This window comes from Oncorhynchus tshawytscha, linkage group LG13 (genome assembly GCF_018296145.1).
Source record: "Oncorhynchus tshawytscha isolate Ot180627B linkage group LG13, Otsh_v2.0, whole genome shotgun sequence".
Lineage (NCBI taxonomy): Eukaryota > Metazoa > Chordata > Actinopteri > Salmoniformes > Salmonidae > Oncorhynchus > Oncorhynchus tshawytscha.
The window spans coordinates 53,896,037-53,916,689 of record NC_056441.1 but is presented as its reverse complement, the minus strand read 5'-3'; the positions used below and the strand labels follow the sequence as shown (position 1 = coordinate 53,916,689).

The window sequence follows — 20,653 nt, the reverse complement described above, 5'->3', positions numbered from 1 at the left end:
TGAAGGACAAGTGGATAAAACAGGTTAATGTCAAGCCCTGCATGTTTATTTTCTTCCAAAATTCTCATGGAATGTAGGCTTACATTGAACACCACTCATTTGCAGCTACTGTAGGCTGAATGATAGAACAGCCATTTCCATGGCAAGATGTTATTGAATGCATTTTCCCCATAGTTTTCTTTTTTTAATGGTAGGCCACTCCGGTAGGCCTACATTATGATCAAATAGGGGCGGCAGGTAGCCTAGCGGTTAGAGCGTTGGGCCAGTAACCGAAAGGTTGCTGGATCGAATCCCCGAGCTGACAAGGTAATAATCTGCCATTCGGCCCCTGAACAAGGCAGTTAACCCACTGTTCCCCGGTAGGCCGTCACTCAGCGGACCTGAAAATTGATCAATGCCAGAAAAAAATGCATCCGTTTTGGAAATTCAGCAGAAACTAGTCCAACCCCGAGAGCAGTGGTCACCAAACTTTTGAGTCAAGATCACTTTTGCAGTCAAAAAGCAAGCAAGAATCTATCGTTCAGAAAAAAATTTAAACATAAAAAAGAACATTGACCTACTAAAAACAGTTCTGTAGGAATGGAGGTTTGTGCAGAAGGCCTAATATATTATTCACAGCATATTGGCGACATGCCTGGCCTACCAATATTGTTCTTCTCAGACCACATTATATTTCAAAACTCAAGCTTTGATAACAAAATAGATCAGTTGGTGTAGCACTTGCGAGGCACAGCTGCAAGTGCTGTAATAAATTGAAAATGTGCTTTTTTATTTTACAGGACTGATGGTACCTGCATCTGATGATTAAGGCGATTTCAAGAAAACTGGGAACTCTGGAGAAAGACAAAAAACAAGGTCAAATCATGACAGTGACCTTCAGTCACAGTCCCTGCTCTCTTCCTCCATCTTTGAGACTGACCAGAAGGCCAAACCTGAAGGCCAAACTCAAGTCGCACTGCATCTTCCTCACGCACAAATAAAAGTTGTTCCCATGACCTGAGAAAGTGAAATATTCCTCGATATTAAAATAGACACGACGAGCTGCTAATAATAAAAACGCAGATACACTTGGCTACTCACTCATTGTATCTGCAGAAGCAAATGGAAGTAGGGAGAAGCGCTTTTAAGCTTTGTAATAGTGTTGAACAAAAACCGTGTTGACAGCGCTGAATAAATACTTAAGACATTAACTCACTCTTTGCTGTATTTGACAGTCTCTCTCTGGTCATGGTTTTAAAAGTTATGAAATCTCACTTAGCCAAGTATGCTGTGGCCGAGGAAGCTGTAGGAACGGCGATTTGAGCGATCCGATTTGCTGGTTGAAAATGGGAACACTGCCTACAGGGATTCTGAATCAAGTGCACCTACCGCCAACAGCGCAATAGGAATAATACATTTTTAAAAAATGAGCACAAGCCTTTCTCGTGAGCTTTTCTACAGAAATGTTTGGCGATCGACTAGGAATGCCTTGATGATCGACCAGTCAATCGCAATCAACCGGCTGGTGACCACTGCCCTAGTGACAAAATTGTTTTTCATATTGCAAGATAATACTTTTAATCGATTGCAAAACAGGGGAAAATGGGAGCCAAACAGAACCAAATCCAAAGGCTACTTGACATACGATAAAGCTGTAGATTTACTGATGTCACTCAGTACAAAATTGAGTGGCTCCTTACTTTATCCCCCCAGAGACTCAGTGTAGATGACTAGTCATGCTTTCACTAGCATGTTCAGCCTTAGAACCTCTGGCTACTGATGAATGCAAAGCCAAAGATATGCTGCTGTACAAGATTGGCCTTGAAATGTTACTGCATTAATCTACCCTTGCACTCTTCCATCAGACAGGTGTTCCAGACATTAGGCTCCTCTGGTTCCTGAGAGAACACCATAGAGATGAGAACAGGATCCAGCTCCTTTTCTCACAGTGACACCCAAACACCTCAAATTAACACAGCTCCTCCAGTCTGAGGGGGGGCATGGGTGGGATCCAGCACCCAGAAGCCTGGCACACTCCACTCAGAGCAGCCTGACAAGTGTGCCCACAAGAGCCTTTTGACATGGGTGATAAGTGAGAAAAGCTTACTCTTTTAAGTGCCCACCTACACAAAAGTTCCAAACCCAGAGCTCGAACCCCTGGAAGTGGGCCACAACTCACAGCAACCTAACAAGTGTGCCTTTTGAAGTGGGAACAAGCTTAAACTGTAAAGTGAACAACAGGGCATGAGAAGTGAAATAAGTGTGCCCCAAACCTAAACCTTTTAACACTGACACAGGCCAATCTCCTGAGAAGTGTACCCTTTGGTGGCTTGATCTCACTTAAGGCAGGACATGACGGGCAACACTTCATTAGAAAGTGTGCCAGAGGTGTAGAGCCGCAGACCAGGATATCATCTGACCAAACATTTGTGCCAAACAGATCACTTAACCTAAGACTTGGTTGTAGAGCTACTGATGTCCCTCAGTACAAGAATGAACACCTAATTTCCTCTCCACAGAAACTCACAGAAAGTGTAGATGACTAGTCATGTTTTCAGTAGCATGTTCAGCCTTAAAACCTCTGGCTACTGATGAATGCAAAGCCCAATTATGCTGCTGTACAAGATGGCCCTTGGATGTAACTGCATTCATCTACCTTAGGACTCTTCCATTGGACATGTGGGCCAGGCGTTCACATTAGGCTCTTCTGGTTCTGGAGAGGAATCCATAGAGATGTCAACAGAATCCAGCTCCTTCTCGCACTGACACCCAAAGGGTTCCAATTGCCACAGCTCCTCCAGTCTAAGGGGGAAAGTGTTGGATCCAGCACCAATAGGTCTGGCACACTCCACTCACAGCCTGACAAGTATGCCCTTTGAAGTAAGAGAAGTGTGCTCTTTCAAGTGCCCACCTTCCCAAACCCATGGCAGAAGGCCACATTATCACATAAGGCCCACACCCCTCAATCACAGCAGCCTAAGAAATGTGCCCTTTGAAGTGGCCACAGGATAACTATAAAACACCAAATGAGGGTCTTTGGTGATGAAGTGAGCCCTAAGAAATGTCAAAGTTCCCAAACCCACAGCTTTAACCCCTGGCACATATCACAGTTACCTGAGACATGTGCCCTGTGGAGGACGTTGCCCACCATCCTGTTCTCATTCCACACATCCTGCCCAAGCTAATGCCTCTGAAAGCATTAGTGATTTCAAGAGTCATCTCCGCCAACTACAGTATGTTCATCTTGAGGCAAGTGGCTTTTGGATGATATTTTACCCTCTGACACACTTACATTTATAGTAAAATGGTGATACATTGCTGTAAGCACAAGGAACCTTAATATTAGGTAAGTAGCTGGTCACCTCATGTGCTATGAATTGGTTTTCATTCAAAAAGTGCTGAGTAAATGGACATCAATTCACTCAGGGATCGAGAATTCACATCATAAAAGCTGAGCCTTGGAAATGTGTTGCAGACTTCAGGCTCCTCTGGTTCCAGAGAGGAAGCAATAGAGGATGAGACCAGGATCCTTCGACTTCTCTCACAGTGACACCCAAAGACCTCAAATTAAACACAGCTCCTCCAGTCTGCAGGGACAAGTGTGGGATCCAGCACTAAGAGGCCTGGCACACTCCACTCACAGCAGCCTGACAAGTGTGCTTTTCAAAATGCACACCTTCCTAACCCCACACCTTTGACCCCTGGCAGTTAACAGACTATTTACAGTAGGCTGACAACAGTCCCCTTTGAAGTGGACAACAGGACCACACCTGAAAGAAGTGTGCTCTTTGAAGTAGCCACCTTCCCAGACTCACACCTCTAGTCCCCGATGTGCCTTGTGGGAAACCATACACACCGCAAGCGCTAGCTTGAACCAATTGATGAGCTACATGGGATCTCCCTGAGAAGTGTGATAAGTGTGTCATTTTACATCACCACCTCCCATTATGCACACTTTAAAACCCACTAACACAAGCCACTGTTTGCTTGAAGTTCGACAGTACTTCGTCTGGAAATCTTTTACCTCTACTTTTTAATAATTGGTCATATAAGGCAATAGACCATATGTTCTGCATCTAAACATGTTAATGAAAACATACCGCGTTTCCTTGTTCATCCACTGAATTGCTACCTGTAGATAGGAAGGAAAAACACATTACTCATGATAGTATTATACATCTATGATATTATAGAGCTATGATATTATACATCTATTTGTTTGAAACATGAGTATTTATTGCATTACATGCATCAGATGCCATGTGTCCACAAATCAAATTACTTCTGAAAAACATATGGCACCGCACAATGTGTCATGTGTTTCAGAAAAGAGACAGACATCGTGAAACATTCAACCATTCCTTTTGACAAGTATGGTCATGTCTTCTCCAGTTCCACCATCCATTACTGTCAGTCCTGTTAGGCTGACAGTAAGTACAATAACACTGGAATATGCTAAGGAATTTGTATATTTCATTCATAAACAGCTATTGAACAGTAACTTGATCTTAAGAGTCAGACATGCTTTAAAAAAACATTTTTTTTAAACACAATTGAGAAAGACATAAGACGAGTGCAAAGAAACAGCTGATCAAAATTCTACACCATTGAGATGAGTTGAAATTAAAGTAATATTCAAAATGCCCATTCACCTAAAGCTCAAAACAAATGATCAAGAATGCCTTCCTAAAAGGAAATATTCCACAGAGCAAGGAGAGGGTGTCCCAAATCACTCCACTATCTTCAGTATGACTTTCACTAGTGCTGCTGGTTAAGTGTCAGCCTTTAACATGCTGCTGCTCTGACAGAGTGGAGGGGACCAAAGAGGGTAAGGCAAACTCACCGAATACGTACACCATGCCGACAGCACCCCCTATCCCCATCAGGCCTGCTAAACGCATCACCATCTTCTTGGCATAGGCTGTGTTCTCCTTCTGTTTCTTGTCCTCTCCCTGGTCCTGCTTCTGCTCCGAGTCCCCATCCCCCTCTGGAGGGGGCTGTCCCTGTCAGTGCAAACAGCCAGGTCAAATTCCTTTATATTTCCTAACACAAGCCAGCTAGACATTATATTGGGATTACATAGCTACAATACAGAATAGCTTGGAAAATAAGGAATTTGTATAATTTAAAGGGAAATGAGATTATGCATCTAGCATATGCCGGTAGCTAGTTCCAAATCAAACTAACTCAGTGACTTAAGACATTGGTCATAGATTAGAAAGATTTAGAGATTAAATTTAAATTAAAATATCCTGCACTGTTATTAAACTGTGACAAGATTAATCTGTGTGCGTGCAGGAAATGCATTGGGGGCGTGGAGGGTATACCCGAACTTCAAAAGTTATTAAAAAAATACATTAAAAATGTAAAAAACCTTGACAGATACCATATATCTAATATAATGCTAGACTTGTACCTTGATGTGTGAGAAATAAATAGATGGTGGCTGAATGTGGGAGTATAAGCGCGTAGCTAGCTGTATATCTAGGTAAAGCTAGTTAGCGAACGTTACTTGGCTAGGTGATGAATCCACTTGGTAGCTAGCTGGCTAATATCATGATATAAGGCTCGTTTATCTCCTGGAATATGCCTGGATGTGTGACATGTGAAAGTAAGCTGGTGATTAGCTAACGTTAACTAACTAGCTAGGTAACACTAACTCACTGGCAATTGAAAACAAAGATATGTAGCTAGCTAACTAGCTAATTATTACAGCTAGTAGCAAAGGCAATGTTGGTAGGCTAGCTAGCTAGCGGACTGGATACAGCCAGTTGAATGACAGGGTCCGTGTTATCTGGGATCCTTGGGACGTCACTGCCTCATTGAAGGTGAAATGTAAATGGGTTAGCTAAGTGTTAGGGTATGGTTTAAGGTTAGGTTTTATGGTCAAGGATCCCGAATTGGAATGACATGGATGGCATGATAACCTAGTTCAACATGTTAAATCGGCGAATGTATTGGTTCAGCAAATAAATGGGGTGTATAAATGGAAAAGAATAGTCTCGTGAGAGACTCGGAGGTTCAACAAACTGGAAATGACAACTCATGAAAACCAAACCAGCTAATTGATTAAGTGTCTCTTTGGCTTTTCTGTAGCATTGCTTGTTAAAAGTATGTATATCTAGCTAACGTGACCTAACCAAGTATGGAGGAATGTCAGCTAGCTAGCTTGACTCACCTGACTCTTCTGTTGCTGCTGAAGCCTCTCTTGCAGAATTGATTGAGCGAGTCCACCTGTAGCACTGCCATCTCCTGTTGGCGGCTTCTCCGTGGAAAGTGCCCGAATCAAGTCCACCCCCGTGGAGTTTGAACCCCCTCTCCCTCCGTTCCTGAGCCTGAGGAGGCCCCTGCTCGCCCGGACACACATGGGGAACATCGACGTTGCCGACATCTTGAAAGGGACAGAGCCGGTGAACATAGCGCGAGTGAAAAGGACAAACGCGCCTGATTGGCTTATGTTACTCTGAGCGACAGCCATAAAATGCAATAAAAATCGTTAAAGGTCATGTGGAACAAAATAGGGCGGTATTTACAGCCTTTTCTCCAATCGAAACAAAGATTTCGTTGACCTTCGAATACAACCCAAAATGTCCATCATTACTGATGGCAGTGCCCAAAGTCTGTTAAAAATACATCCCTGCCCTGTAGGCTTTTACAGAACGGCAGTTTATATACTGTAATACAACCAAGTGTATTTTATATTCCTGTACCACTCTTATTCCCTTCGACCAGTGTAGGTTATATGACATGGCTTAGTTTGCACTGATTTGTATTTCAAATGTTAAACTTTTAGACCCTGTTATAAATTGTGTTTTCGTAGAGCATAGCAACGATCATTGCCATACTTTCTTTTTCATGTTGCTTCTATTTTGCTTCTCTATATCTAATATTCATGACCACTAGAGGGCAGCCATAACAACACAGTTGCTTGTATCTTCTTCAGGTTATGTGTGTTGCACCCACAGATATAGAACGATTCTATTTCTATGGTTGCACCGACGAACCAGGGATGATTTGCAACTGTTGTACCTGTGCACCACTCTATTTGTGGACATTATTTTAAGGGATCAGTTGATCAAATTGTTCCTATACATCAACAAGTTTCAACTAACAGTGCATTATGCATAAAAGCAATGAAGAAAACAAATTAAGCCGCAAATATATTTTATTGTCTTCATTAAACAACAAACGTTAATCAAAAAGTGTTTAACACAAGAAAAAATTACTTGTTTGACCACCAGTGGTAACCAAAACAATCAGTTCTTCACAAATGTTACAGATAAAATTACACAGAAAATTCACCTTACAAGCATCAAGCAAACAATCACCTACCCCACATGGGTAAATCAACTGTTGTTTTTTTGTCACATTTTCGATACCCAGGCCATTCAAAGGTAGCACGGTTGCTGTCTGTGTTCAGCTATTACATTAGAATGGTACCAACTAATTCAAAGGGTGCCTTTCTGTGGGCCACATTCTATGCACTTTTGGAACAGGCTACCGCATAACTATTGCATAGCTGTTCACACAAGGATCAATTACCATCTCTGAACAAAACAAAAGGAAATTAAGATAGTGTCCAAACTCATTGATTCTCTTATTCTGTAGTTTGTGTATGGCATTAGCAACAAGAATTCCCCTCCTCTGAGGCAGCCTCCTCTTTCCCCCCAGGCCAAAGGGGTGCACTGTTTATCTTGTTGCCCACTTTAGCAGCCTCACTCTGAACACCATCACTTCCAACACGCTTCTGTATTTCAGAGGCCATGGTTAAAAATGATTTCTCTACATTATCAGCATTCTTCGCACTGGTCTCCAGGAATGGAATCTTTAGGGATGAAGCAAATTCCTGAAGCAATCATACCAAGAAAAAGAGAGCGCAGAATTTTATGTCATTTATCACAACACAATGGAACAAAAGCACAATACCTATGATTGACAATAATTTGTAGTTAATGAGGAATCTATTGTGCATTGGTGACACAAGCATTTTATGAATGAGAACAGACACTTACTTGACCAGTGGCAAAGTCCACTACCTTTTTAGAGACCAAGTCACACTTGTTTCCCACAAGCAACTTGGAGACATTTTCACACGCATAGCGGTCAATCTCCTCCAACCACTGCTTCACGTTGTTAAAGGACTCCTGGCAAAATAGTTGAAATCTTGTATGTATAGTTTTATCTCTAACTCTGGTACATTGCGATGCAATAGACGGTCAATCCAGCCCATAGAGAGGAGGAGTTCAAATACACTGTATTACCTGATCAGTGACATCATACACAATGATGATCCCATGTGCTCCTCTGTAGTAGCTGGATGTGATGGTCCGGAACCTTTCTTGTCCGGCTGTGTCCCACTAGGAGAGATAGATCAAACAGTTTGAATTTACAAACAATCTTTACCACATCCCCATCACCAAAATGTACAACTGGAGCTATGCAGTTTGTCTTGTAAAAATGTATTTACAATTTGTAGTTTGACAGTCTTCTGTTCCATTTCAATGGTTCTGATCTTAAAGTCCACTCCGATTGTGCTGATGTAGCTCTCTGTGTAGGTGTCATCCTGAGGAGTAGAGACCACTGAGCAGTTCTATTATTTACAATGGGAGAATGGGCTGAACAAACCTTCAAACAGTGGTTAATTACTGGGTTTGATGATATTTTGCAGTGTCCTTTCCACAAAGGAAATGGCCTTTGCTTTCTGTTTGCACTAGACTCATTGCTATATGGAACAACACCAAAGATTGTGTGCATTCTATTTTAACACAATGCCTACCGCAAACCGCAAGAGCAGGCAAGACTTGCCGACACCAGAGTCTCCTATAAGAAGCAGCTTGAACAGGTAGTCGCTGAGGAATACATTACATTATTATTTAGGTTGATTATATCAAGTAGGATGAAAAATAAATAAACACACCGTTGATAGACCTAACATACACTATGGTTATTGCATATAAAGCAACAAAAAAGTGTCCCAAGTTCAGAGCATTTTATTCTACCATAAACCTAAAGGGGCCTTTAACAGTAGCTACAATGTTATCCAAGACAATAGCCTACCTAAACATGACACCACATCCAACTTCGACAACCACACAAATAATGCTATAAATGCCATTGTCACTCACAACTCATAACTACTTACTATTCAGGATTCATGGCCAGATATCCAGATCCAGAGGGCAGAATGTAAAAGGAAAGGAATACACGTCTGTGTTATCTTTGGCTTTTCACAGATGCATTGTGTTTCCGTCCTTCAGAGGGCAAACAGCACCAGCACCTTGTATGATGAGCCGGGAGTCCTATCATTTATTAAAGCCGAAGATCATGTTTCAATGTGGTCAGTACCTGAGTCTTAAAGCTGTAGCCTGGTTTAGCTTCAGAAATGACTGATCACAGATCCCATACATTCATGTGCTGCCTCCAGGAAAAAAATAGGTTAAAAACAGGTTGTTTTATTCTCAAGATTTGGTTGAAGGAGTCACACATTACATGTTACAGTACAGTAGTCTAGAGTATGTTTTAAAAATCATTCAGTCTGGAAAAACAAAAAGTTAATTGAAGTTCAGTGAAAAAGGTTACTTTTTCATAAAAACACATTTCTTCAGCATTGACAAAATATAACTCAAAACTTTTCTAAAAAGTTAGACACTCATAATTTAAACTCAATACAAAATGAAAATACATTAAATTGAAGTGCAAATGCTACAAATATGGCCAGTTTCTATTTAGTCGTCTTGTAGTTGTAGTGTGATTTATTGCCCGTTTGAAAACCAAACCACCTAACTTTTGGATAGTAATGACAGAGGTTGGCAGATCAAATCTCATTCATACTTTCCACATGTACGTGCTGCTCTTTTTCTTAGTCATTTAATTAATTTGATCCAAATTAATCTATAAATGTGGCTGGTTATGCTTGGAATGTGTGTGGATGACCGGTCATTGCATACTTGTTAGAGGAAGCCTGCAAACGAGGCTATGTGAAACAAAATAGGAGCAGATCAACAGTTCGCTTACACTCGAAAAGCGTTTTTAGAGTATTGCACAAGTTTTCTCTGACAAACATACTTGCAATGTCCAGTCTTGTTTCATTCAGTAAAAAAAAAAAAATACAAAAAATATGATTTACCATAATTCTGGAACCATGACACATGGATGCATTGCTCTTTTTAATCAAAAGTAACAATAAACCAGTCACTGGTTAGAAAGCTCATCTCAGGTATATAAAGATATTCATAATTTTATTTGGGCTTCCTGCTATTCAGTACTCTCTATACTAGTGGCAGCATACTCATTCTCAAGGTGAATCAGCAAATAGTATTAATGACATGATCTCAGTCCACGGGCAAGCACTTCACAGGTAGGGTCCGTGTGTGTGTTGTGTTCTGTTGGTGAACTGGGAGTTAAGGCGGTGGGTGGCCGTTGACCTTGTCCCGCAGGAGAGCCAGGGCATTGGTGGAGAAGTCTCGAAGGACGCTCACAGTCTCTCGCTGCATCTGCAGGGAGTCGCGTACAAACTCCTGCTGCGATTCCACCAGCTGCTGCACGGACTGGGCCAGGGCCCCCAAAGACCCCGACACGGCCCCTAGCAGGGCAGTAGTGGCCTGCTGCTCCTTGAGACTGAGGGAGGCACTGTGGGCTAGCTGCTTCCGGATTGCCCCCTGCCCCATGACTGACCCTGTAGAGGTGGAAGAGGAGAGAGGAGCAGGGAGAAAGGAAGAGGAGTGAGCTGGGTGGGAGGACGAGGAGGTAGCCATGGAGGAAGACACAGTGGTGGAAGAGGCAGCGAATCTGGAGTAGGTGCGACGAGGCTCAGCAGGGGGGCGGAAGGAGCCCATGTGCCGCGGCTCCTCTTCTAGGTCCTCAAATCCCAGACTGTCGTCTATGGGCAATACATAAACACGATGTGAATACACACACAGTTCATAGATGCATAATTACACGGAAACCTAGGTGCAAACACTTTTACCAACAACAAAGTGCGAGAGAAAGAGTTTTACCTTCATCGACTGGTTTCATGAATGAAAAATCATGAAATGACTGAGAAGGATCCCCTAAAAGGACAATAAAAAAATATGACAGAGAAGATAATAATAATCAATACAACATGTGAATAGTGTGTTGAATGCATGAGTGTTGGGGAGAAAGAGCTCATGAGAAAAAGAGAAACATTGTTACAGGAAAGACTCACGGCCAAATGGCATCGGAGAGAACATGCCAAGATCTTTATCCGGAGTTGAGAAAGGAGACATAGACGAGCCCATCGCATGGGGGCTGGTGACAGGCATAGCCATGTGATGAAGGCCAGCCATACCATTAGAGGTGCCAGAGGAGCGAGTCGACATCCCTGACATGTCACCAAAGTCATTCTCCTCAGTTTCATCATTCATACTGCCCATGGTGGCCTTGTTCGGAGGGGACATGGATAGTATCTCGTGCACCATTTTCTCCACCGGTGACAGGTTCTGGGAGATACGGACACCGTTAGGCCCTCGCATGGCAACCATCCTACGCTTGGCATCGCACTTTAGGTCCGCCCACTTCTTGACGATCTCCATGACCTCCCGTTGGCACTCGCTAATTTTGTTGATGTGAATCGCGATGTCCGCCCATGTCCGCTTCCTCAGGTCTGACGAGGCGCCTTGGTTGAACTTGCCTGTGGTGGGTGACAAAGGCAGATAATAGCACACCAAGGAATAAAAGGCAAGCAGGGAACAAGAGACAAACAAATGCAAAGCGAACATGTGTCTATTTTGAGTGCTTCATGCTGATCATGACCAAAGGCTTCACACATTACTATGCATAAACTTCGTAAATGTATCAAATTCATGTCATTTGTGCCCACAGTACACACTGAGGGGAGGTACTTACTTACGAGGATGTGCCTGTTTCTTTTGACTTCAGTCAGCAGCAGATGGACTTCATCGAAGGTGAAGCGTGACTTCCTTTTCTTCATGGGCAAGTTGCCCCCAAGTTCCTCTATTTCGCTATAGGTGAATTTAAAATTCATGTTGCACTCCTAACAGCCCTTGGCCTGTCCTGTTTACACGCCCAAGAGATAACCACCTATACCTGAGAGGGCACCACCCCTGGCACTGTCAGCCTGCAGGAGAGAACAAAATGTAAAACACACAACTGATAGGAATCCCTGTGTTATAAGAGACTATGTAGCTCAGTTCATAGAGCATGGTGCTTGCAACGCCAGGGTAGTGGGTTTGATTCCCAGGACCATGCCCGCGTAAAAATGTATGCACACGTTTAAGTTGCTATGGATAAAAGCATCTGCTAAACGGCATATATTATTTATTATTATGCATATATTATAGAATAAAGTAAAGAGTGCATTGAATTTATAAAATGTTTGGGTAAGATTTTTGTTCTGTGGGAAAATAATATGCGTATCAATGGGTAGACCAGGGATCCATCCCTAAGTGTGCCTAAAACATGACTTCTGTAATGCATCAACCTCTTTATAAAAAAATTGTAGGCTAGGCATACATTCCAGTAGTCAGGACACCATTACTATTGCCAATAATACCTGACAATTGACATAATAATTCGTGGTAAAAAATAAAACTCTGCATGGGAATTAAATGTGGGTACGTCTTTAAATTAACCATTCGTATAATTAGCAGCTTCAATCTTACACTCTCTTGCTAGGCCAATGAGCATTATGCTTCCTGGTTCTTTGTTGAGCCCCCCTTGTGTACTCTACGCTGAATGTAGCCAACTACACTATTTTGCGGTAATTCGAAGGCCAGTGTTTTCAACCACGGTAAACGTGCATCCTGCCATGCAACGAAGGGGACAAAATACCAATTTGAGAACGAACAGAGATCATTACAGATTTGTTGTGGATTAATGGATAAGCCAATAGCGAGATTTTCCTACGCATTCTGCCTAGCTAGCTACCATTTTGAAAGAACGTTAGCTAATGTCGGTCGCTAGCGAGCTAACGCTAGCTAGCTAACGTAGGTCGTACGCGTTTTTTGCAGATTGTTTGTTGATATAGAAACGTTAATTAACTATCTTAGTAATTAATCACATTGACAAAAGAGTTAGCAACAACAAATGTGAAGTTGTGATTCATTGGATAGAGCAGGAATTACCAATAGAGTGACGAATGTTTTTTTTTCTCCTCTTGCAGTGCAGCTTCATAAACTTCGCACAGACGACGAGAAGAACGCTGAGTTGCGCAGACTCTGATCGCGCATTTTCCATGACCTACAGGCGGCCACGAGCGCAACATTACGAAATCTTACCAGAATACGAATTTGGTATGATGCCAAGAATGGCCACATTACAGTTCAACGTGCATCAATCACTGCTACTATTGTTACATAATAACGTACAGTCATTGATTGAACGAGTACACACCCTGTGGTGACATTCCTCAACCAAATCATGTTGCTACTAAATCATATTGACGGTCTTAAATACTACGTTACCGAATTGTAAGAATATAGCATACATAAATCGGTCGCTAATCAATCTAAAACAAAATAGGCTCAAAGTCAATAATCCTTTATTTTCTTGGCTTCAAGAGACATGACAATACTTATGTAGTGACATTGACAACATATCTAAATAAGTAACGCTAGAGAAGTTAAACGACCACGAAGGGACTCGAACCCTCAATCTTCTGATTCGAAGTCAGACGCCTTATCCATTAGGCCACGCGGTCTATGGAAAAGATCACAATAACTTGCAGTTTAACGCTAGCTTAATTTAATAATTTATTTACAGAATTACAATACCAGTCCATATGTATCTTGTATACAAATTATATGAATTATTCAATTTGAAGTTTGCAAATTAACACCACAGTGATGTAATAAGGGGAGGATGTGGGTCTAGCCTACTTGATGTTATGACAATTAGGAAATTGTGTAATGGAAACCATGTTTGACATCAGCTATATTGAAGTGCTAATATAGTCTTAACGAAAACTCAAACATGTCAATTGCTAGATACATTTAGCTGTAAGTCCAGTTCACAATATTAACACAAACTACATGGGAGAATGCAGTCTGCCATTAAGCAACTGTTGAGTTAAATAAATAAAAATGAAAACGGAGCTATAAAGTGCATTTTAAAAAACTATTGTCCTCATTGACAGATAAAATTCATTAAAGTGTTCAAAGCAAAGCAAACACAGAATGTTGATCCCTTCCCAATTTATTTTGTCTGCCTGGTGACCACAAATAAGTAAGCGTTGTATTCAGCGCATGTGACAATAACATTTGATTTGATTTGAACAAGCATAGCAACCCAATTCCACTGATGCCTTCTGCATCGAAAGGGGACTATGGAGCCAGATACCTGCCAAAAGGTTGAATGTACACTACCATTTGAAAGTTTGGGGTCACTTAGAAATGTCCTTGTTTTTGAAAGAAAAGCACATTTGTTGTCCATTAAAATAACATCAAATTGATCAGAAATACAGTGTAGATATTGGAATATGGAATATCTACATAGGCGTACAGAGGCCCATTATCAGCAACCATCGCTCCTGTGTTCCAATGGCACGTTGTGTTAGCTAATCCAAGTTTATCATCTTAAAAGGCTAATTGATCATTAGAAAACCCTTTTGCAATTATGTTAGCACAGCTGAAAACTGTTGTTTTGTGATTAAAGAAGCAATAAAACTGGCCTTCTTTAGACTAGTTGATTATCTGGAGCATCAGTATTTGTGGCAGGCTCAAAATGGCCAGACACAAAGACTTTCTTCTGAAACGCATCAGTCTATTCTTGTTCTGTAGATTGCTTAGGGCTAACAAGATAAAGGTAAACTGTGCAGGTAAGGTTTGAATCTAAAACAAGTGTAAGTTATCTTGGTGTGTCCCTAGATCAATCCCGGATTGCTGCCAAAATTCTTTCTAAAATGGCAAACAAATGGACATTTTTGATATCGTAACAATAACGTAAACTCACTCACTTTTGAACATCGCCTTGGTCTGTACAATTTACCTTATTTTAGCGCCCCCAAAACGTAATACTTCCAGATCAACTGTAATGTTAATACCATTGTAAAGCACAATTTCTCCCCTTTCCAACAGAATCAATTACATGACCCCCACGCTGCCCGTTTCTCCATGATTCAAGAAGGCAATGAGCCCCGTCGGGTCTTTTAAAAAATGGCGGGTGGGGAAGCGAAACTAATGCGTGATAGTGGTAAGGAGAGATGTGTGGGAAATTTGCTTTTTTTCACTCGATCTGTCCAACTTATCACCATATTGCCTCTAAAATGTAAATAAAACACTATAAAGAGATTATATAATGTGTCATTACATACCTATTTGAAGGTTTGTGTGAAATTGGAATCAGGTTTTTAGGGCGGTGCTAAAGTGATCTTAGAAGTAAACAGCGGCTTTGAGAATGATGATCGCATGCAGTGATGATGCAAAAAATGACTAGGTATCCCCCCGTCATTTGTCCATTTCTTGTTTTTAAAGGATGAGAGAAGTGCTACACCTGGTGGAGAGAGATTGTAAGACAGATATGGTTACTTTATGCGTGCTGTACGTTACAGCATGACACATCACGATGTCCGTTTTTCCAACTTTTCTCCAATACTACAGAGCCATTACCATGTCGATCAACGCTTGAATAGAAATGTTGTTCACACCCCAGATTTTGAAGTCAACTACAGTCCCATTAGTTTTCTTTGTAGCCTCGTTTGAATGTTGCGGTTGCACACATTTGTACGGAATGGGGTGAGTTTACGTTAGATATTTTAACATCAAAGTGAAGAAAATGCTTGTCTCAACCTTGATTCCATGTCATTTTGATTATGTCTGCTCTGCTTGGTATAGTGGGCTATCTAAAAATGTATATGCTGAATGTCCCCCCAGGACCACATAGGGGTACAGGAGTTCCGGGAGGTGGGCTTGCTGCCTTTGGAGTCCAGAGTGGACCAACTTAAACTCAATCATATGTTTGACATCTTAATGATCGTGCCCCAGGTTATATGAAAAATCACGTTGATATGGTCTATAACCAACACAGCTACAATACCAGAGCTAGTGTTATGTCTTGTAAAATCCCAAGAGTAATCAGTACTGCGAGGAGCGCGTTTTTCTACACAGGCATTTGTCTATGGAATAGCTTCCCCCTGGAAAACAAGCAAAGAAAAAGTAGAAATTGCTTTAAAAAGCAGGCAACGGTTTTAATTTGTACAAGGTTGTCTTAAGTAAGAGAAACCACTCCACTGCCCCTTGTGACCCCTACTGCTGGTCGGGTGTATTGATTTGAAGGACCGGTATGATGTGCAATGGATAGATTGTTTTAATGCGAAATGAATATGGTTGATTTTTAAGGTAAGGGGGAAAAGTGCAGTGAATAGGGCCACTTTTTAGGATGTCAATATAAATACATTTTGTAATTTTGTCTGGCCTTTTAATCATTATATGTGCTATTGTTTTTACCATTGAGGACCACTTTGGAAACAAGCGTTTTAATTCATACTTTCAAGTGATGTCCTCTGGGTCCACATTGTACATTTTGTTGTATATGTCTGTTACCCAAAGTAAATTCAATTCAATACCAGTAGATGACGTAGAATAGGCTTGGGCTTTCAGGAAATGACTTGTGTGAGAATGATAAAGACACAGAAGAGCCTTGTCTAGAAGAACTGCCTGAGCTGCAAAATAGAAAGTGGATGTGATTTAGGCCTATTCCGCTATCTAAATATGCCATGCTGTTGTGTGTTATTTAATTTTCAAATATAATTGCATAATTTATTTTTATAGCTGATTCGGGCTATTGTGGTGTGTCATGTAACCTAATGAATCAAACTTTTTCCAGTATTTGGGAGCACTGACTAGGTCTTATATTAGGCATTCTGACTGATGTATTAGTGAATTCCACTCTGTATTTAGGCTTGTTATATCCATTTGCATTGCACAACCCCATCACGCAGAGGCTATATCCATATCAATAAATGAGACAAAACTAAATATTGATTAAGTCTTGGCTATAACCTGTCCTGATTGAAATAGCCACGGGGTCCCAAATGGTCAAGACTATCGAAAGCCTATTCTAATTGCCGGATCTGTTTTCCCTATCAGCCACTGCACATGCTTCTTCAACTATTTTAAAATGTATTTAGAGGCCTGCGAGCTAGGGTTTATTTTTATTAAGGGGAGCCCTATACTAAAAACAGTTATAAAATGCAAGTTTTTATTTATTTTAATTGTATTTAATCTTTATTTAACTAGGCAAGTCAGTTAAGAACAAATTCTGATTTACAATGACGGCCTACCAAAAGGCTTCCTGCAGAGGTGGGGCTGAGATAAACAATTTTTTATTAAATAAACATTTTGGACAAAACACACATCATGACAAGAGAGACACAGCAACATTACATAAAGAGAGACCTACAGTAAGACAACAACATAGCATGGCAGCAACACATGACAACACAGCATAGTAACAATACAACATGACAACAACATGGTAGCGACACAACATGGCAGCGGCACAACATGGTATCAGCACAAAACATGGTACGAACATTATTGGACTAAGACAACAGCACAAAGGGCAAGAAGGTAGACAACAATTCATCACGCGAAGCAGCCACAACTGTCAGTAAGGGTGTCCATGATTGAGTCTTTGAATGAAGAGATGGAGATAAAACTGTCTATATTGAGTGTTTTTTGCAGCTCATTCCGGTCACCAGCTGCAGCGAACTGAAAAGAGGAGCGACCCAGGGATATGTGTGCTTTGGGGAGTTTTAACAGAATGTGACTGGTAGAGCGGTTGTTGTATGTGGAGGATGAGGGCTGCAGTAGGTTTTTCAGATAGGGGGGAGTGAGGCCTGAGATGGTTTTATAAATAAGCATCAACCAGTGGGTCTTGCGACTGGCAAACAGAGATGACCAGCTTACAGAGGAGTAAAGAGTGCAGTGATGTGTCCTATAAGGAGCATTGGTGGCAAATCTAATGGCCTAATGATAAAGAACATCTAGCCGCTAGAGAGCACCCTATCTATTAATTACATCTCCATAATCTAGCATGGGTAGGATGGTCATCTGAATCAGAGTTAGTTTGGTAACCAAGTCGAGATTTAACCTTAGCCTGCAGCTTTGATATGTGCTGAGATAATGACACTGTACATTCTAGCCATGCTCCCAAGTACTTGTATGAGGTGACTACCTCAAGCTCTAAACCCTCAGAGGTAGTAATCACACTTGTGGCGAGAGGGGGCATTCTTCTTACTGAATCACATGGCCTTTGTTCAGAACAAGGTTAAGGGTAGAGAAAGCTTGTTGGACACTGAGAAAGCTTTGTTGTAGAGCATTTAACCCAAAATCCGGGGGGCAGCAAAGTATAAGACTGTATCCTCTGCATATAAATGGATGAGAGAGCTTCCTACTACCTAAGCAATGTTGTTGATGCAAATTGAGAAGAGCGTGGGACCTAGGATCCAGCCTTGGGGTACTCCCTTGGTGACAGGCAGTGGCTGAGACAACAGATGTTCTGATTTTATACACTGCACTCTTTGAGAGAGGTAGTTAGAAAACCAGGCCAAAGACCTCTCAGAGACACCAATACTCCTTAGCCGACCCACAAGAATGTAATGGTCTACCATATCAAAAGCTTTTTGCCAAGTCAATAAAAAAAAGCAGCACACCATTGCTTAGAATCAAGGGTAATGGTGGCATCATTTAGGACCTTTAAGGCTGCAGTGACACATCCATAGCCTGAGCGGAAAGTAGATTGCATCCCAGAGAGAATACTATAAACATCAAGAAAGCCAGTCAGTTGATTATTGACAAGTTTTTCCAACACTTGATCAACAGGGCCAAATAGAAATTGGCCTATAACAGTTAGGATCAGCTTGATCTCCCCTTTAAAATGATTCTGCAAGACACCAGCACTCAAAATTATAGCCTAAATTGCAATGCTTACAAGTTGAAGGCCTATTATTTTTTTGGGATTGGCCTAAATTAAACAGAATTATTATAGTGACAGGCTAAAGAACTTTGGATAATTTTGAATACACATGGATTTCAATAAACAATTGGATGACTGTTCTATTCTCTTTGATTTAGTTCCTATTGCAGCTCAGCCAAATTACTGAATGGATGACATACTGACTGACTGAACTGAAAGAAGGATGAATTAAATGTTCAAATATGTTGGAGTGACGAGTTGCACCTATCATGCATGCTCTGCACTATTTGGCTAGTAGGCAAAAAGGCCTACATAAAGGGTATAATGACTATGGTTGCATGTCTCCAGAAGGGCATCTTCTGAAGCTGAGGCCTGCTTTTCCGAAGGCGTATGGTGCTGTGGTGCTGCGTGGAGATCACAAGCTCTTCAACTGGGCAGCAGTGTTGCGATGGAGGGAATAGCTTATACTGAGACTACCTAAAACCACTGCAACATAGTTATTGTAAAGTTTGGGAATAAGCTTATGCCAGATTTAGCCTATGTTTAACCTCTCCCTTGTTAATTTCAATGTCATGTTATTCCACAGAATATGCTTTGGCAAGATGTTGTGATGACATATTCTATAAAAACATTTTTGAGTGGAAAAGACTCCAGTGGTCATACATAACTCATAGATTCACCAAATATCTAATATTAATCTATGTTTCATTATTCCTGGTAGATACCAGTGGTGGAAAAAGTACCCAATTGTCATCCTTGAGTAAAAGTAAAGATACCTGAATAGAAAATGATTCAAGTAAAAGTCACCCTGTAAAATACTACTTGAGTAAAAGTCTAAAAGTATTTGGTTTGAAATACACTTAAGTGTCAAAAGTAAATGTAATTGCAAAAATGTACTTACAGTGGGGCAAAAAAGTATTTAGTCAGCCACCAATTGTGCAAGTTATCCCACTTAAAAAGATGAGAGAGGCCTGTAATTTTCATCATAGGTACACTTCAACTATGACAGACAAAATGAGAAAAGAAATCCTGAAAATCACATTGTAGGATTTTTATGAATTTATTTGTAAATTATGGTGGAAAATAAGTATTTGGTCACCTACAAACAAGCAAGATTTCTGGCTCTCACAGACCTGTAACTTCTTCTTTAAGAAGCTCCTCTGTCCTCCACTCGTTACCTGTATTAATGGCACCTGTTTGAACTTGTTATCAGTATAAAAGACACCTGTCCACAACCTCAAACAGTCACACTCCAAACTCCACTATGGCCAAAACCAAAGAGATGTCAAAGGACACCAGAAACAAAATTGCAGACCTGCACCAGGCTGGAAGACTGAATCTGCAATAGGTAAGCAGCTTGGTTTGAAGAAATCAACCGTGGGAGCAATTATTAGGAAATGGAAGACATACAAGACCACTGATAATCTCCCTTGATCAGGGGCTCCATGCAAGATCTCACCCCGTGGGGTCAAAATGATCACAAGAACGGTGAGCAAAAATCCCAGAACCACCGGGGGACCTAGTGAATGACCTGCAGAGAGCTGGGACCAAAGTAACAAAGCCTACCATCAATAACACACTACACCGCCAGGGACTCAAATCCTGCAGTGCCAGACGTGTCCCCCTGCTTAAGCCAGTACATGTCCAGGCCCGTCTGAAGTTTGCTATAGAGCATTTGGATGATCCAGAAGAAGATTGGGAGAATGTCATATGGTCAGATGAAACCAAAATAGAACTTTTTGGTAAAAACTCAACTCGTCGTGTTTGGGAGGACAAA

At 41.2% G+C, this 20,653-nt stretch overlaps 3 protein-coding genes, 1 long non-coding RNA gene and 1 other non-coding gene across 5 annotated transcripts in view; 1 reads left to right on the top strand and 4 right to left on the bottom strand.

The window, feature by feature from the left end:
- timm50 (translocase of inner mitochondrial membrane 50 homolog (S. cerevisiae)) overlaps positions 1-6,417 on the bottom strand; it is a 28,202-nt gene extending 21,785 nt beyond the window's left edge. Inside the window, exons 1-3 of the mRNA XM_024442215.2 lie at positions 6,158-6,417; positions 4,823-4,982; positions 4,080-4,111 (exon numbers count right to left, since the gene is read on the bottom strand). Coding sequence (XP_024297983.1) covers positions 4,080-4,111; positions 4,823-4,982; positions 6,158-6,397 — 432 coding nt within the window. The 5' untranslated portion in view covers positions 6,398-6,417. The remainder of the gene's footprint in view (positions 1-4,079; positions 4,112-4,822; positions 4,983-6,157) is intronic.
- Positions 6,418-7,132: 715 nt separating this feature from the next.
- Positions 7,133-9,290, bottom strand: zgc:171927 (uncharacterized protein LOC100124616 homolog). The gene is made up of 6 exons (XM_024442217.2): positions 9,122-9,290; positions 8,756-8,828; positions 8,447-8,542; positions 8,241-8,336; positions 7,992-8,123; positions 7,133-7,825 (listed from the first exon to the last, which is right to left on the bottom strand). The coding sequence occupies exons 1-6, from the start codon at positions 9,133-9,135 to the stop codon at positions 7,601-7,603; spliced, it is 636 nt and encodes a 211-aa protein (XP_024297985.1). The 5' UTR covers positions 9,136-9,290; the 3' UTR covers positions 7,133-7,600.
- A 121-nt stretch (positions 9,291-9,411) lies between these two features.
- zgc:113149 (uncharacterized protein LOC541363 homolog) lies at positions 9,412-13,217 on the bottom strand. The gene is made up of 5 exons (XM_024442216.2): positions 13,086-13,217; positions 11,848-12,079; positions 11,168-11,632; positions 10,977-11,030; positions 9,412-10,858 (listed from the first exon to the last, which is right to left on the bottom strand). Exons 2-5 carry the CDS (start codon positions 11,984-11,986, stop codon positions 10,380-10,382), a joined length of 1,137 nt encoding a protein of 378 aa, XP_024297984.1. The 5' UTR covers positions 11,987-12,079; positions 13,086-13,217; the 3' UTR covers positions 9,412-10,379.
- On the top strand, positions 12,580-15,259 carry LOC112265148. The gene is made up of 3 exons (XR_002955728.2): positions 12,580-12,751; positions 13,124-13,253; positions 15,036-15,259. It is a non-coding gene; the product is annotated as an uncharacterized LOC112265148 (long non-coding RNA).
- Positions 13,588-13,660, bottom strand: trnar-ucg. The gene has a single exon. It is a non-coding gene; the product is annotated as a tRNA-Arg (tRNA).
- Positions 15,260-20,653: the final 5,394 nt, after the last annotated feature.

Bases quoted from the DNA above. Each gene is read 5' to 3' on its own strand.
- zgc:171927 (XM_024442217.2), bottom strand. The intron at 8,543-8,755 runs GTAGGCATTGTG...TCTACTCCTCAG, and splicing joins GCCTGCTCTTGCGGTTTGCG to GATGACACCTACACAGAGAG. The intron at 8,337-8,446 runs GTAAATACATTT...TATCTCTCCTAG, and splicing joins AGACTGTCAAACTACAAATT to TGGGACACAGCCGGACAAGA.
- zgc:113149 (XM_024442216.2), bottom strand. From the start codon at position 11,986: ATGAATTTTAAATTCACCTATAGCGAAATAGAGGAACTTGGGGGCAAC. The intron at 11,633-11,847 runs GTAAGTACCTCC...CACCCACCACAG, and splicing joins AAACAGGCACATCCTCGTAA to GCAAGTTCAACCAAGGCGCC. The intron at 10,859-10,976 runs GTAAAACTCTTT...TATTGCCCATAG, and splicing joins CATGAAACCAGTCGATGAAG to ACGACAGTCTGGGATTTGAG.